This window comes from Leucopleurus acutus (assembly GCF_964270905.1).
Source record: "Leucopleurus acutus genome assembly, chromosome: 18".
In the NCBI taxonomy this organism is placed as follows: Eukaryota; Metazoa; Chordata; class Mammalia; order Artiodactyla; family Delphinidae; genus Leucopleurus; species Leucopleurus acutus.
The window spans coordinates 30358895-30377619 of record NC_139160.1 but is presented as its reverse complement, the minus strand read 5'-3'; the positions used below and the strand labels follow the sequence as shown (position 1 = coordinate 30377619).

General features: G+C 35.0%; 1 protein-coding gene across 1 annotated transcript in view; it reads right to left on the bottom strand.

The window, feature by feature from the left end:
* Positions 1 to 16503: 16503 nt before the first annotated feature.
* PCDH17 (protocadherin 17) overlaps positions 16504 to 18725 on the bottom strand; it is a gene marked incomplete at its 5' end in the record, with an annotated part of 100094 nt that continues 97872 nt past the window's right edge. Inside the window, one exon of the mRNA XM_082859387.1 lies at positions 16504 to 17430. Coding sequence (XP_082715513.1) covers positions 16748 to 17430 — 683 coding nt within the window. The 3' untranslated portion in view covers positions 16504 to 16747. The remainder of the gene's footprint in view (positions 17431 to 18725) is intronic.

Below are 18725 nucleotides of genomic sequence, written 5' to 3'. Positions count from 1 at the left end.
AAGGACAATTTGGTGTTAAATGAAATTAAAAGGACTACTTTTATTGGATAAAAGTATTACTAAAAACATGTGTATCTCTTAAACATAAATTATATTTTAAATTTTCAGGGTTTTTTTTATACTTGATATACTTTTTAAATGCTATTGAAATTTCATGGTTATATTACATTTTATATTTGGGTTAAAGAATCTTTCATTTAACATTTCATTTTTATTTAAAATGAGTCACATATAAATTGCTCCAGTGTGGGCTATTACCAAGATTTCTTCCTGTGGAATCCTGAAAGTTCAGATATTTTAAAAATACAAGAAATTTCTCATGGGAATTTTGTTCTTTCTGGATAAGATGTAAGAATATTTTACTTTCTTATGAAAAACACAATAGAACAGGTGTTAGGTTTCAGGATTTAGGGGAAATTAGAAATTAAGTTGCTTTATCCAGAATAGATACTGATTTAAAAAAAAATAATGCTAACTTTGCCTGTGGAAATTTAATTTAATCCTATGCCATTATTTTAGATAGGCATTAAAAGCTGTTTTAATGAGTTTTGAAAGGAAGCTAAATACTTACCATTTTTTTCCTTTAATTTTCTCTCCTTTAGCATCTTTTCTACTCATTTAAAAATAATTTTATTGACCTCCAAGAAAACTTATTGAGCTTTCTTTGGAGCTATTTTTTTTTAAGAATTCAAAATATAGAGTGATTTCTTTTTCTTCTAATAAATTGTTCTTCCCCAATTGTTTTTACCCTCTCCCCCTTTTCAATTCTAAGCATGTCTTTTCAAGTTCTTCTCACAGTTGCCACTTCAGACATTTGTGATTCCCCCTGTAATTTCCAGGTGCTTGGTTTCATGGATTACATATGCTGCACAAAGCTAAAAACACTATAATCAAATGTTTAACACAGTGCTTTCAGTGGAACACAATTACAGATGATTCTGAGCATAATCCAAGGAAAGGTCAATTCACTATTTTAAATCGGAAATACTTGCAATAATGATACATATTTTTCTAAAATTCCATTACAACAATAGCCTTTTCTGCATGTTGACTTGATTTTGATAAAAGATCCATAGTTTTAACAACTATCTGAGTTACATAACAAGACTCAATTACACCAGCTGGTATTGACTGATGTATTTAATAATGTAATAAAGATGTCAACCATGACAGAATTGGTTAGTTTGATATTAGGGCAAAGTGCCATTTCTTCCACAAAGTTGGCTAATAAAAATACGGCCTACTATATGATGAGACCTGTCAAGTAAATTCATGATATGCCAAATTCATAAGCTCTCAAGAATTTCTTTGGAGTTTGGCAGAAGGGGCAGCCTATAGAGTGCTCTCTGTTTGTGTAAGAAACAAATACATTGAATGGAGGGTGAGCTGGCTAGTAAGTGGTCCACATTACAAGTGATTAATTGGAAATATTTCATGTTCTATATCCATCTTTTATGAAGAATATTTTTCTTTGGAGAGTTCTATATTTCACATTTAATTTTTATGTTCACTTGCAAGTTTCTCTGGTCCCACAATTCAAAAAGAGTCTGTTGAAGGGAAAATTAGAGGCTGTGATTCAGAATTCAGTGAGTCTAGTCCCTGCAGAAACTTGGCAGAGGATAGAATCAGTTCTTAGTATGCCAAATTGAGTGGCCCTGGGCCAGATGCTAATTTTGAATGCACGGCACACATCACTTTGTGTCTCGATTAAGCCATGTCTGTGAATCCCATGCAAGCCCAGCAACACATTTTGTGTAACATATATATTAGCGTTCAGCACATCATAGATTTAATTCTGGCTTTAAACATGTAAGAGAAATCACTTCTTTTAGGCTAATAAATTCTACCTCTTTGAAAAAAAATGAATAAGGAATTTTAATTGACTTTTTGTCCATGATTCCTTATTTAAAATTTAATAATCTCAATTTTGGTCATTTCTTAAGAAAGCACATTCAAGAAGAGAGATTTAATCTTACACAAATGTAAAAATGTGATAGGAGTAGCATAAGGTTATTTTCCCCTTCCACTTACTTTCTTCTTTAGTATATATTAGACAGAAATGTATTCATGAATGTGGATTTGTTCATTAAGCTAATTCAATCATCTTAGAGAAGACTAATAAAAACTGTGGAGCACAAAAAATTAAATGTCAGTGTGTAAAACTGGATTAAAAAGTTTTATTTGATTATCAGTATTTTCACCATATTTGAATCATACTGCTGTTTTATCATCTGGTGACCTCACCAGAATGTTCCTGTTTGTTTTCTATGTTGGAAAAATAAAGCTGTCAGTGTATATAAGCCTTCAGAAACATGACCCTATCCATGGAAGTAATTTTAGCATTGTCCTTGTTTGAAGTCATTTGTAAATAAATAAATAAATAAAATTTTAATGTAAAAATAATAAAGTTACTGAGGTAGGTTTTTTGTTTTTGTTTTTTTAAATGGGAGCTGGAGCTACTGAGTGATAGGATTAATGTACTGACCTTGACCTTGAACTGTGCCAACTTGCACTGTTTTCAGCTAGACTAGAGTCTGTCATACAGAGTGAAGTAAGTCAGAAAGAGAAAGACAAATACCGTATGCTAACACATATATATGGAATTTAAGAAAAAAAAATGTCATGAAGAACCTAGGGATAAGACAGGGATAAAGACACAGACCTACTAGAGAATGGACTTGAGGATATGGGGAGGGGGAAGGGTAAGCTGGGGGAAGGGTAAGCTGTGACAAACCGAGAGAGTGGCATGGACATATATACACTACAAAACGTAAAATAGATAACTAGTGGGAAGCAGCCGCATAGCACAGGGAGACCAGCTTGGTGCTTTGTGACCACCTAGAGGGGTGGGATAGGGAGGGTGGGAGGGAGGGAGATGCAAGAGGGAAGAGATATGGGAACATATGTATATGTATAACTGATTCACTTTGTTATAAAGCAGAAACTAACACACCATTGTAAAGCAATTATACTCCAGTGAAGATGTAAAAAAAAAAAAGACCACGGTGAATCAGATACAGCTGGCCCTGTGAGTTACAATAAAACATAATATTCTTGTAAATTTATTGTCTGAGAAGTATACACAAAAGTCTTCTATCTATACTAATAAGTTTAAAAATAAAACCAATATATGAGAAACGTTGATCTTTTGTTCAGAGAAAAAAGTCCATTAGTTAAATGATTGATTTTATGCTTAATTTTTTTCTCTGAGGCATTTTATTTCCTTTTTGTGTTCCTTTTTAGTTTGTTTTATGCCACTCTGAGTATTTAGTCACCATTGGATACTTAACAGAGAAAGTAGAGGAAAAGGCAAGGACCAAATTAGAAACTCTTTTTGAATTGCTGGCTCTTATTCCAGCCAATCTTCTTCTGGAGTTGGAAATAATGTTGTTTTATTTTTTTTGAATTAAGGGGGGAAAAAAGAGTTTAGTGTAAATTATATTGTTATTTTACAGCATGCTTGCTTTGGCCTAAGGGAAACACAAATTGAAATAAAAGAAACTTGAAGCACAGTATGAAAAAATCTTGTTTTCATCCAACACTGGTTGACTTTGAATGGATCTAGTCTAAATTGTGGGTACTGTGGTCATATATAACAGAGATGAGATTGGGGAGGTCTGACATCTCTTAATTTATTTATTCCACCAGTGTAATGCTAGCCACCCCCTGTTTTTATTATACCAATTTAATGCCAGCCATTTCCTGTTTTCATTAGACCATTGTAATGCTAGACTCCTACTGTTCTCATTAGTGCAGGACTGTGTAATGGCAGCCACCTCATGTTTTCATTATAACAGAGCTGTATGGTGCCAGCTGCCACTTGTTTAACTTTACTGAGAAGCATTTGACCATGGATTACATACTTCTACAAGCTAGCAGCAAACAAGGTAAAGGCATCCCAGTTTCTGGTAAAATAGTGGTAAGTGCTTAAATGACTTATTAGCTATTAATGTGCAAGGAACAGTTGTTGGTGATGACTGGGAAACTACAATAAACTGAGTAAACCTTTGAACTGTTTTGTTATCATTGTTTTGTTGTGCTTTGTTGTGCTTAGAATTTTCTGTCTGACAATGACCTTCAACAAGATTTTGAAATGATGTATTGTGGTTTTGTGTAGATAGATTTGTATTGCTCAGATGATTCCATTTGCAATAAAGGATAGCATTCATTGAGAGTTTTCTCTGTGTCCAAAATGCTTCTAAGCTTTTTATGTCTTATTTCATTTATTCCTTACAATTACTTTAGAAGTTACTCTTGCACACATTTTACAGATGGAAAAACTGAAGTATATAGTAGTTATACAACACAAATTTCCTCTGTAAAGAGCCAGATAGTAAATATTTTGTTTTACTTTGTGTACAAAACATACAGTTTTGTCCCAACTACTCAACTCTACTGTTGTACTAGAAAACAGCCATAGACATATAAATTATAGTGTGGCTGGCTTCCAATAAATATTTATTTACAAAAATAAGCTGGGGGTTGGATTTGATCCAAAGACCATAGTTTGCCCACTCATGACATAAGACCACATTGCTAGAGGGTGGTAGGTGAGAGTTATAGCTCTGAGGTAAGAGTCTATGACTTTTAACCACTATACTTCCTCTCTGTGACTTTGTAAATGGAAATACTTGCAATTTAATTTATTTAGGAAACTTTATTATGTAATTATAAAAGTTTTCAAAGAGAAAAATGACTGCTTAACTGTGCTTAAAATTTTTCTTTATATTTTCATAGTTTTGTCCCTAATGCTTTTTATATGAAGCATCTATGAATTCTTCTGAATAGTAACCTAAATATGAAATTTATTATTGAAAATAAAAGGAGTCTTTTCCTATGGGTAAAAAATAAACTTTCAAATTTATCTGACCTACATTTTCTTTTCTTTATGTAAAAATGTTATGGAATAAATTGTTTCTAAAAACCCATCACTTTGTCACCCTCAGATTACTGCATTATTAACTTTACCAAATAGGGTGATTGACAGATGTGTATAAGTTGGTTGAAATTATTAAAAACTGTTACAACTTGTAACCTGTCAGTGTTTCCTGGGAAACAAAGTCCTATCCATCTGTTACGGGACTCTCTAAATGACTGTAATGAGTCACCTTTAAAATGGCAGCTGTCACCCTAGGATTTGAACCTTGAAGCCCCCAAAGAAAATGCATGTGCTTCAATGAAAAAGGAAAGTATATCGCCAAGTTTCATGCTCTTGATCACAGAAGGAGGTCAGAAAGCAGTGTTTTGTTACATTAGGTTGTGATCTGCAATTAGCACCCCCATCTGTCTGAGGCCAATAACAGTCAGATAAGCAGGAGTGATGTTGAAGGTTGATAAGACATTCTATGTCTCACTTGTCTTCTACACTTCCCAAAATGAATATACCCTCACGATGAACTTTGTTGGGCTCAATATCACCTCTGGAAATTACCTTTATTGAACTGCAAGCACTGTAAAGACAAAGGAAGAGAGAAGATCGAAACAGAAAGTCAGTGCACCAGTCATGAGGGTGGAAAGCTTCGGGGTCTTTCATGCTCTCCAGACTGCTGGGTTCGGTATTGTTAAGTGAGGATGGGTGGACGAGAAGTTTCTTATATTCATTATTTTCTTTAACTGTTTCTATTTCTCTCTTGTTTTTGTGTTTCATCTAAAATAGGGCAGGTGGAGTCATAACGTTTGCTGTGAAATAAAATGCAAATTCCACTATGGAAATAAACCATTAGAAAGTAAATTAACTTGAACAGTAGTGGTATTTCAGTGATTATATTGCTTTTTAATATAGAAAGATTCCAGCATAAATAAAACCCAGCAAGTTTTTGTATGTGCTGGAGGGTGACTGAGTCTCCCTGGAAAGAACACCTCAGAGGCTGAGGCTATGGTTTTCACTTCCACCCCTCGAGTGCTTTTCAACATGTTCCTGGCCTGTTAGTAACACCAGCATTCACTACAGTGTATACTAACTTTAGTTTTAACACACTTAGTGCGTATTTAACCAAGTTGTACCAAATAAAATCTCAAATGTGGATTGGCTATGGTAACTGCTGTTTATATTAATTATCCTGTCAATGTTCAGACTTTTAACTTTGCCACTGGAGTTCCTGTCACCCTTTTAACACATTACCATTATTATTTTTAAACCAGAGTCATTTTAAGTTCAAATTCATAAAATGTGCATTGGAACCGCCCACCCTGCCTTACAGATGGTAAAACAGAATATGTGTCAAGAGAAATAAAACTTTTAAGAAACCATTTGCACTCACCTTCCCCTCACCTCATTTCGAAAGTCAATCTGAAATTTTTTGGCATTCCACATATTACTCTGAAAGATTCAGGTAAGAAGATGCCTAAGAAATCAATAGAGGCATTCATTCTACAGCATCCAGACATATTTATGGTCACCTAGCTTCTGTTTAAACATTGCCATTCCTTGATCTGACACCTCCTACCACCAAAACATTTTTTAATACCTGGCCCCACAAAGTCCCAATGTCATGGGAGAGACAGATTTCACATACACGTTAAGGACAGGTGACTTGAGGTTGAAAGATAAATTGATCATATCATTTGATCTCTAAGGCAGCAGTAGACCAGACCTTTGAGATAGTCCCAGAGGCAGACTCTTCCCTCCTTTACAGCTAGGGAATTTTGTTTTACCTTCCCTTCTTAGGAAATCAGCTTTCAACTGCTTCAGGAGGAGTAAACAGCCATCCCAAGCAACACCTTTCCATTCCATGGAGATTCTTCCAATATATGTGTTACTGGTACTGATCAAAGTATAAGATAATACTCCCAGCTGCAAGAGATACTGTCCTGGCAATCTCCAGAGCAGAATATATGCACAAGAAATTGGAAATAAGTCCTTATGATAAGTAATTTAGGAGAATTTCCAGAACTCCTCTCAAAACTCAGGAAGAAAACATGTCAATACATTTAATAGTCAATGTCCATTACCCTAAACCTAATATTGTTCACTGCTCTTTTCCTAAGCACCTCCTTTCTAAGGCAGAATTTCTCAACCTGGACATTAGTGATATTTTTGACAAAATAAATCTTTGTTAGTTGGGGGAAGCACTGTATTGTGCACTGCAGGATGTTTAGTTGCTACAGATGCCAGTAGCAACCCAACTCCCCCACCTCTTAACAACCCAAATTGCCTCTATATACTTCCAAATATCCCTGTGGGGCACAACTGCCCCCAGTTGGGAACCACTAATCTAAGGCCATTATTCCTTATTTCAGTGCCTAAATAATCAATAATTTAAAGCTCCTCTCTGATGGGAATGGAACATTATAGAAGCATTAAGATAGCACACCTATATCAGCCTGGAGGGCCCTGGATGAGTGGACTCAGACAGAAATATTTAGAAATAGAATTGTTCTGCCTAACAGAATTCACACAGATACTAGACTGGAAAATCTGGGAATGTTAAAAAGCCACTCTTCCATGGGATGAAAATCATCTATGCTCTTGGTCTTCGCCTTTCTCTTTTGTCTCTCTTTGCTTCCTAAAGCTTCAAACATGATTACAGATTTCAAAGGAAGAATTATTTCTGGGAAGTTGGAAACATACACATAAATACTCTGCTGAGGGCTTGAAGCTGAGAATTGCAAGATTCAGCAAAGTTGGCATTGCCCCTAGATGGTTGGACCCGACCCAAGAACAAGGTGCTGTTAGGTAGCATCTTATAAAGAATGGATCACCAGGCAGCAGCAAGCTGTCTTAGTGTTATTTTCCTGAATTCACATTCAGCTTGGCAAGCCTTTCACAGAGCTCTCCCAGCTGGTGAGCCTAATTCAGGTATCCTCAAGTTTCTTCCTCCTTGGAATAGAAATTCACATGACACGTCATAAACTCAGCATTCAGTACAATCCCCATCTTGACCTAACCCACCTTCCCAATCCTTTCTAGCTTTCTAATCAGAAAATAATTTGACTTTATTTAAATGTATTTGCACACACTGCCTCTCTCTCCTTCCAGAACACATTTCCTGTACATCTCCACTGCCAAAATCCTGTCCCACCTTAAATGCTCAATTCAAACGCTGCCTTCTCCAAGAAGTTGTTACTGATTCCCTCCCCACCTCTCATTTCCTCTGCTGAAAGTACTTGCTCTCTCTCTCTGTCACTCTCATTTTTTACCCACTGCAACTTGTACTTCTTTCATAGTACCAACTACAAACTGTGTTTGTGTAAATAACTTCATTTCCCAATATACTTTAAATTCTATAGAGACAGGGACTGCATTTTGTTAATATCTGTATGCTCCATTGTATTCAAAAACACTATACATGCTCCATAAATTAATGTTGAATTGAATTGAAATGTCACATTCTCGGGAAGGAAAATCACCAGAGAGGCTACTTTTGACCCATTCATTTATTTCTTTTTCTCCTTTGCATTATGAACACAGATTAAATTTTAGTAGTTATCCAAAATGAAAGAAATGATAAAATACGTACAATAGTTGAATTTTCAAGGTGTTTGGGGAAAAAAGGCAGATTGAGAAATCATAAGCACATCTCAGAAATAAGGGTCTTTTCTTATCTTCAGTCAAAGCCAAACATTTCACAGGATGAGATTTTAAAATGAGAATTTTTTAACACATAGGAATTACTAATAATAGAGTAAGATAATTCACTTTCACTTTTTCAACCTTTCAATGAAGTAGCTAGGCACTCTTGCATAAAGATTTTAACTAAGACCCTGCATCCTAACTTATTTACCGCTGTTTATACTGTTATATTCTATTATGCATTTTGTCAATTTTAACACTCCATGTAGGTTACACCTAAAAAATAGCTAATTTTCCTATAGGTTAATAAAAGCAGTTTGAACATTTTGATGAGACTATTGGTTGAAACATCACTACCTCCATAATTGATCCATAAATATGAAGACATATGGAAAATACTTATATCTATATGAACATATCTAATGGAAAAACAAATAGATGAGAAAGACTATATAATAGTTGATGTTGAGATAAAATTATGAAATTAAGATTAGAATAAAGAGACTAGTCACGTGCAAGTCAGTAGATAATATTATAAAAATTAATGCTATAAAGATATATATATCTGATTTATAATGGAAAGAATAAAATAAAAATTCAAAAATCTTCCATCAAAGCAAATTATTATATTGAAGACATTGTCTTCCAACTGCAAAAGTAAGGAGGAATAATATCAAAATATGATTTAATATTGCTAAAGAGATAGTGTTGAGATATTCAGCTGATCAATAAAATGAATGAATGAATATCTCATATCATCTATTTGAATTTAAATTTTCAAAACATAAAATAGTGCTTAAGGTACATTAAAATTTATTTCTGGACCTCTTGAAAGTCAAGTCGGTTTTCTGTATATTGAAAATAAAGATATTTAAAAATGTATGAGTAAGCAAAATTCAGGAAGAAGCAGAACACTTCACTTTTTTGGGGGGGGCGGTTCGCGGACCTCTCACTGCTATGGTCTCTCCCGCTGCGGAGCACAGGCTCCGGACGCGCAGGCCCAGCGGCCATGGCTCACAGGCCCAGCCGCTCCACGGCACGTGGGATCCTCCCAGACCGGGGCACGAACCCGTGTCCCCTGCATCGGCAGGTGGACTCCCAACTACTGCGCCACCAGGGAAGCCCCAGAACACTTCACTTTTGATTAACCAGCCTGAAAATGATAGCAATTGCTATCTCTCTTTTTCATGAGATCATTGAAGACGACAGTGGTATCAAATGAGGATGAGGTAAGTCATAAATAAAACAACATGTTTTTCATCCCTTAGCCACATTGTTACTACTCAAATTCTTTTATTTTGTGATACTGGCTTTTGAAATGATTTGACTCTCATGCCTCTATGTATGCATATGAATCCATATATATATGAATGTAATATTTAAATGTCCTTTCAATATTATTAGAGTTTATGTAATTATTTCTAAGAAGCCAATTAATAATCTTATTAATTTAATATATGCAAAATTTCATAATATAAAGGAATTAAATAAAGTCTATGGATTTCTTCCAGGTGAGAATATACCAAGTTAATGGAAAAACAAATCTTCCATAATATTGTTTCAGAATATTTTGGAGATCATACCATCAATGCTGTGAAACATTTTTATAAATGACAGTAAAAAATTGAGGACAATCTTAAGAGAGGCTCAATTCTTGTGATGTATTTTTCTTTACTTGGAGACTACAATCCCTATTCTCTATTTTCAAATTATTCAATGTTGTTATGAACTATTAACATAGAGGGGATCTAAATTATATGATGTGGCAGTCAATTTAAAGGGGAAGGCACATTACTGGCATAATTTAATGTTTTAGGAATGATAAATTTAAGATATTAGAGAGGCAAGATATTAGATAGGGCAAGATTGCAGAATTCACAAAATCTGGAACAAATAGAAGAACTGGTCATTAAGTTCAAGTGTGGGCTTAAGGCTTCCAAGCTCATTGCCCTTGGATAAATGTCCATTGACCTCCTTGAGCTTCAGAATCCTTAATTCTGTAATGCCTTGTAAATTTGTGAAAGTTCTCTGGGAATTGGAAAATTCTCTATAAACAGAATTTAGCAGTATTAATTTAGGCTTGTGTAATTATTCTTTTATTTGGCCTGCCTGATGCTATAAACCCTTAGGGAAATAAGAACAATTTTTATATAAGCAGTGTTGAACACCAATATTTTATACAAAATATGATAATCTGTGTAAGTTGAACAAAAAGAGGGTTCCAAACTTGGTTGTTTGTTTTTTGACAATCTTTGAAAAGTATTATGAAGTAATTTGACTGAGTATTGTAACTTCAGGAAACTAGATTTTGAAATATATATCACAATCAAAATATAGTTCATTAGAATGCTATAGATCACTTATAAGTTGTTCCTCTCAAAGTGAAATGTTTCATTTGTAAGACCAAAAATAGAACACTTATTCCGTCTAATGGGGGAGGTCAGCCTGTGTGATACAAAATTTGTAAAATCTCACTAAAATTTTCCCTCCTTTAATCAAACTTTGTACATAAGATACTCATTAACATCTAAAATAGTTTGAAAAAACTAAGTTACTTTTTGATAACTTTCTGAAATATTAAAAAGGGGGAATAATGAAAGAAGTTGCACCCTCTTTTATAAATATTGAGAATTTAATCCCTAGTGTATAGTGGATTATCCAGCATTATTAATGTCTAACATGAACAGAAAATGGTATATTTCCTTGGTGAACCATGTGCAACCATCTCCAAAAGGATCTAATGAAGAGTTTGAAGATGGTCCATCAACTTAATGATCTATTTCTCTGTGCTGTATTGATGCTATAGTGATGTTTAAGAATTTGTTCTCTTCATATCCTACAAATGATTGTTCTCTGTGATTGTCAAATAATTGTATTTTTGAGCATATCTATTTTAAAAAATATCATAATTTGAGGGGATTTAATAGCTCACTGACATGGAGTAAGCCTGTGATACATGTTCCACTCATGACTTCGTCCTTATTGCAGCCTGGTCAGGTAGGATTGTTCATTTGCATGACTCCCTAATCTCTCAGCCCTGGTCAGGTGGTTCAGGTGAGTCAATTAACAGCTTGTTTGACTCTCACACTTGAAAGCAATGAATGTCATGGTAGGCATATGGTTTTTCTCTTCTTAAAAGTTAAATTATTTTTGTTATAAAAAGGTAACAGTATCCAGGCAATATAAGGTCAATTTCTATGTTAGCATATATCACCTAAGCACAAGCTATAAATTCTCTGAGGATAAAATGTAATTGGCTTAGTTCTTTTTCCCTTGAGATCCTTGAACGCCACCTGACACCTCAGTGGTGCTCAATGAAAAAGAAAGACATGTTAACAAATAAATGAGCAAAATAAAGAATAGATAAGCCATTTAGTATACCCCAATAAGTCTAAACCATAAAGATCTTCTTAAATATGGAAAAGAAATGCACTCTTCTTGATTTAATTTATATTGTCAGAAGAAAAGTAAAATTAAAAGAAAAAAGGTCAGATCGACAGAGACAGAATATGATGTTGGTTTGTAATTTAGGAGATGCCGCTCACTGAGTGTGATATGGCAGAGATATGGGATGTGTGGAGTAGCTGAAGGAAAATGCAAACAAGCAAGAGTAATGTGTATTAGAACTTACCTCTTTGTTTCTCCCTCCAGACTGTGACCCAGGCACCATTCCTTGTTTACTGTTTACTCCTGGGCATAATAGCCCAGGGAAAATACACAGTAGGAATTCAATAAACATTTGTTGAATGGGTAGAAAGAGAGGCTTATTATTTTAAGATGCCACAATAAACATGTACTTACTTTAAAATGCCATTTATAAATATGTGGTTTCATTAGTCATGTAAGCTTATGAGAGGTCTTATAAAAATTATTTTTCTGAAGTCCTTTAGGGTCTTGAACCAAATTATCTTCAAACTAATCATAAATATGAAAAGCCACTAGTATCATTAGGCTATGACTCCATGGTAATTATCTGACTAACCAACTTATCTAAGCTATCTGAAAGCCAGGTAACCCATTCCCACTGAGGACCTAGTGACAATATTGTTAAATAAATTTTTCCAAAAGTTTATTTTACTGGCAAATAAAGAACTAGAGCACAAACAGTTGTGATGCCACAGTAGCTTTCCAAAATAATTATGATCAGGGTCCCTGAAGTACGCAGTGTATTAATGAATTCAAGGGAAGGCAACACCACTATTAGTAATAGCTTTTTATTCGGAGTCCTCATTTTCCAGATAGGTCACATTAAACACAGCCATTAAACAATAGCGTTGAGATAAATCCATACAATGTATGCTGCTTTGTTGTTGTTATTCTTGTTCACCAATCACTTGGTGCAGCTAAGAACCTTATGGAGTGATGGGGCTGATAAATGGGAATAGCCAACCTGCAAAACACTGGGGCCAGGAAAGTCAGACTTTATTCAGGTCTCATTCAATTATGTTTCGAATCAACACATCTTGATAGCCAAAACTCTCATTTGAATTAGTGCTCCGATAAATGCTCTGTGTTGTCAAAAGAATATAATTAGGCAGTAATGAGTGGGCATATATTATGCCAAACCTCAGTCTACTTGTTGACCTCAGCAACTTCTAGTCCATTAGGCAACAAACAGCTTTTAACCTGGTGGTAATAAAGCATACTGCTCTATTACTACATGACTTTTTTTATGGTGTCATATTTTAAATTGAGCAGTACCTAGATCCTTTAAAAGGAAGTCATGTTTTACAAGATCTCAGCTAATTTTGAAAAACAAAACAAGTCAATTTTCCAAACCAGAATTCAATTAATTTATGGAGTAGTGAGCCAATATTTGCATATTGCCTGCAGTAAGGATAAGTATGTCAGGTTAAGAAATAATGTGAAAGCATTCTTTGAAATTGCATGATATGTCTCTTTAATGTTCACTTTGGTATAGGTATAACTAACTGATTCTCACTACTTTTAATTTTGATGAAAATATTTTTCATCAACATTTAATGAAAAAATTGTTTTGTTACTGATACTGTGTTTTTAGTTCATCAGTAAACAGTTTTTAGAACTTTAACTTTCTTATGAAAATTTCTATAAATCCTTTTTCTGTGCTTAACTTCAGTTATTTAAGGACCTAAAAGACAAAGTATTCAATATTATTATTCCTTTTGAATGTGTGGGATTTTTATGAGGGGTTAGTAATTGGAAGATGTGAATTCAGATAATTTTTTCACATTCTGAATTGTGATAAAAACACCTTGAAATATCACTGTTTGATCATGCATCACCCCTTAGAGCAAGTTGCTCCCCAAAGGGGTAATTTTGGTATCTCGTAGACTTCCAAGGAAGCTGAGCACCAGAGGTCTGTGGTAAAGGCAGTTGCCAGCCAAATGAATAAAAGCAAGATTCCCTCAACTCAACTATAAAAGCTTAGCGTCCTGACTGCTGAATTACCACCAACTTGTAAATAAATAATCACTACTAAATACATATAATGTGTTAAACAGCTAATACTAGTAAATCACTGGTGACAGAGAGCCTAAAGGTAATCCCTCACACATTGGCACAACCAATTCTTAAAATCTGATAGTGTTTTAATGTCTTCAGACACATATAATAAATTGAACAATTGGTTACTCAGCATTAAGAACATTTTAAAAATAAATCCTACTCTCTTTGTTGATTTCATTTACATACTGCCTTAGATTTTACTACTTGGCTATCTGTCTAGTAAGAGAGAGGCAACACTTGGTAAGACTAAATGGAAATCAGTTTTCCATCAAATTTCAGCTATCAAGCTAAATCAACCTGTAGTCTCCTGGCAAAAAATAACATCATATAATAGAGACAACACATTTCATATACATAAATTGTCCAAAATATAGAGAGTCAATTAGGTTTCACATGTACAAGATCCCTTCTTTTCTGACTTAAACATTTACAAATAATAAAAACCAAGAGTAGAGCTTTGGAAAGGCTGTTACTGGGAACCAAATACAGTTCTCAAGAGAATAAGGCTGATGGGAGTTGTCCATTCTTCCCTTTCAAAGCAGTTTTGCAAACGAGGTACAGTCTAAAATCTTGACAGCATTTGATGGAAATATTTTCAGTTGGATTTTTCGAGGTTTAAAATTACAAAGCTGAATTCACTTCAGTGTTTGTTTTTGCTTTTGTTTTTATTTTTAATATAAGGATTTTATGACATTTATGTTGTTTCTACACTGGCTTGGTGGCCAGGAAAGAAGGCACAGAATTCTCCACCAGTTTGCAAATAATGCATTTTTCTGCTCCCGTGCACAAACAACCTTTATTTAACTCAGCACCACATTTTCTAAGGTATGGGCTGGAAACTGTTTGTCATGAAGCTGTAAAATGCAAAAATTTTTAAACGCTGAAGGAAAATGTCAATCAAGGCATTTTCCCATGTACTGCTACTTCAGCAAGTGCTAATTTTATTTTTCCCAATTCCTGAAATTTGAGGTTTCCTAGCCTCATATGGAAGTAAGTTTGGAACACGCTAAATGTCACAAGGAAAGGTGCAAGAAAATGAAGGAATAGACGGTGTATTGTTCTCAAGGGACACCAATAAAAAGAGGCAGAAGAGCGCGGAAAAAAAGGCAAACTTTTTGTTAAGACCCAGACCTCTTGTAAAACACTACACAATGCAAGTAACCAGTGGTGGTACCACACATGCATTAAAGCATTTTGCATGGTTTTGAAATATAATGGGGACACACATCTTGAACCACTTAAGATACTTTTGAGAACCAATCAACAATATGATATCTACATAGGCAGCAGCTGTATGCTATTGAAAAAAACATGAAGAAGTTTCAGGTATTGTTACAAATGTAATTCTTGTAATTTAACATGACTTTAATAAAAGCTTCCATGAAGGACTTGTACATAACCATGACTGACAGATGTATTTTTTGACCTTTCAGTTAGCTCCATCAGCTCACTCAAACACATTTTGAACAGATTATGTACTGTAGTACTTGGTAGACTCTACATTAAACAAGAGACTTTGCTCTGAGGCACTGCTTCCAACACTCCATGGGGAAATGGAAGCAGGAAAAAACAAAACTCATAGAGTTCGACAGCTACCAAGGCAACACTTGCCATTTACAATATAAGCCCAAATATTTTTGCAACACAACTATATATTAATTTAATAAAATACACAATATAGCTCTTATACACTCAACAATTTGGCTCATATGCACTGAATCTGCAATAAATCAATAAAAATATGTCATTTGATGTAAACACATTGAATCTTCTTACATTTGCACATTTAAATGGCCATGTGATTTGTGTATGTCTAAGACGTTTTCACGTTCCTGAGCTATTTTAGTGTCCACAAATGAATAAAACATATCATTCATGTTAATTGTCTCTGAATATCATTACTCAATGGTAACTATTTTTCAGAACATTTCTAGGTCAAATTTAAAACATATCCATCATTATTTATACATTTGTTGGACACTAAAATGCTAAAGAGGCATTTTAAACATTTAAATTTTCTTCTCCTTTCATGAAGTGAATTAGTTTACGTGTGTGCAGGACAAAATGGACTATACCTTTTTACATTGAACTTTTATACGATATGAGGTGTTTTACAAATGACTCAGTTTTTAATTTTTTTTGACTAATGTTATGGAATGTTTTCTGTGTTTCTATGCGTGGCAGGTAACTTTATACAGAAATGTTTACCACAAATATGTGTTAATGTTTGGTGTAGCTTGGACTACTGCAAGGTCGTTTCAGGACTTTCAGTAGAAGCCTGTGGTGACTGCTAGAAATTCTACCACAGATCACAAATTATGACCCTGCTTTGTATGGGGTTTATAGGTAAACAGTTACGTCAGAATAAATCACGGAGGACAGTCTTAGAGCAATGAGAAAAAACTTCCATTCTCACACTGCATACCTTCCTAACAGATAGTCACAAGGTAACTTGCCTCCTCATCCTCCTTTTTCTTCTCTCTTTTTTCTTCTCTGTTTTTCTTTCCTCTTTGAACATCGTTAATTCTGTCCTAATATAAGTTTGGTCAAAACAAAGCCATTGTTATTTCTGAAAAAGAAACAGCAGTGAAAAGAACATACTTGTGGGCACTTCAGATGTTCACTAAAAGCCTTAAAGCAGCATCGGTCTTTCTTTATCCCTGTAAAATGGGGTTTTCACCAGGAGGGGTCATTTTTAAATCAACAGAAGAGACAAGAAAATGCCAATGCTTTTTTTTTTTTTTTTTTTCACTTTCTCACAGCCACAGGGTCATTTCCCCGGCAGTCCTGCAGAAGCTTGTCGATTTCTCTCACGACTTCCTCTGCATCCACCGGCTCTCTGGCCAGATCTCTGTTAGAGTGGTCAAGCTGCTCCAGGGCAGCGCCCATCTCACTGGAATCCCGGCTGGCTCTCGAATGCACATCGGCGAAGACCCTTGCCATCTGCTCAGAAGCCAGGAAGGGAGGGTCTCTCGGTTGCTTGCTGGGGGACAGATACTGACTGTCAGTGGGCAAGTACTGGCTGCTCGCCTCGGCCAGAGCCCCTGGCTTTGCTTCGCAACCATCCAGGGAGCCTTTCGTTGAGGTGCAAGGCTCGATGCATGCCTTGGTTGGGCTGCTTGATGCTGAGGGGACCTCTTGGAGGAGAGGGCTCAGGGCACGTTTGGCTTTTAAATAAGGTTTCACATTGGCAATGAGAATCGTGTGCTCTCGCTTGTCTTTTCCAAATGTACAAAAAGTCTTTTTCCCAGTGGGATTCACAGTTTCGTAAGTCTCAGTCTCAACATTAGCTTCAACTGTGGGTACAAAGAGATTTGTGCGGTAATCTGCGTTTTCAGCCTGATTGGTTGCAGGGAACTGTGGCATCCAACACCTGTCAGAATGACCAAGCACTCGGCATTCATCTGTGCAATTAACACACTCTTCTGGTTCTGCAAAACAAAAGAGAGGACAGCAAATCCAATCATTAGGGATGCCTTTACAGTTCTACAAAGGCTGCGATCAGCTCTCCCTGGGTTTGCTTGACCTCTGATCTCTAAATTAAAAAGGAAAAGAAAACAATAATTAAAACGTTTCAGGATGGTTGCATAAACCTGCTGGTTGAGACAACGGTTTTATTTAAGCTTATTCTCTAGGTATTAACAAATTTCCATAGCCTGGGATGAAGTAAAAGTGGCCACTGGAGAATCATTCTCAGTAGAGTAGAATATCACTGTAAACTAATCTCCTGGGGATATCAGTTAGTCTTTGTTCTGTATAACCCATCCTGGAAACAGGGAACTTCAAAAAGGATTACCAGGTTTAATTTTTGAAATCAAATAACAGTGCAAAAACTGAATCACAAACTTCCATAAAAAGTCCTAAGCTGCTATTTTTTTTTTATGTTTTATCCCTATTTTGCTTGTAATTGTTATTTTGGTGACAGTCATGAAATAAGGTTTTCCTTTAAAAGCCTGCTTTTCCTACTGAAGAGTAGCAAATGGAATTTTCTATCTGAACGTGTTATGAATAAGCTTGTCAAAAAGTGCACATTGCTATTGTAGTAGATTTGCGTATGGATCATGTAATCAGTTTTCTTCACTTCAGCTTTTTGTTTTTGGTGTAAGTAGGTGAAAATGTATTTTGTAAACAGATATAGTTCAGAATGAATGACAAATCATGATTTCAATTCTAAATGATAATGATTTCTGTGAGAATTTTTGCTTCTCTCTTTTGTGATAAGCATGTAGATAATCTAAATAAAGTACTGTTTAACGATCACTATTTCAAAGATGCTGAACAAGAAAATATGAAAGAAAATTCCTTCATTATGACAACAGCTGCATATGTCCATGAACTCAATATTTTAAAAGATAACTTTGAACTATATCTTCCCAGTTGTCCCTTTCATCTACAAATCATTATTTTCCTTATGTTTAATGATCCTTTTTAAATCAGGGACCTTTTTTTCAGGAGAGGATATTTACAGTTTAACTCTATGTGATGGGAATAGAATTCCCTACTCATTTGGGAACACTTGGGATTGCCATTTAATAGATGCGAGAGGATCTCCATAATGTATAGTGTCCTGTGTGCAAGGGAAAAAGCAGCAAATTTAATAGTGCTGATAAATTTATACAGTTACTTTTAAAAGTCATATACAAAATCTGAGTCTGTACTTAAAACACACAAAAAATTCCTTATACAAAAAGAAAAAAAATAAACCACACCTTAATTATCTCAAAAG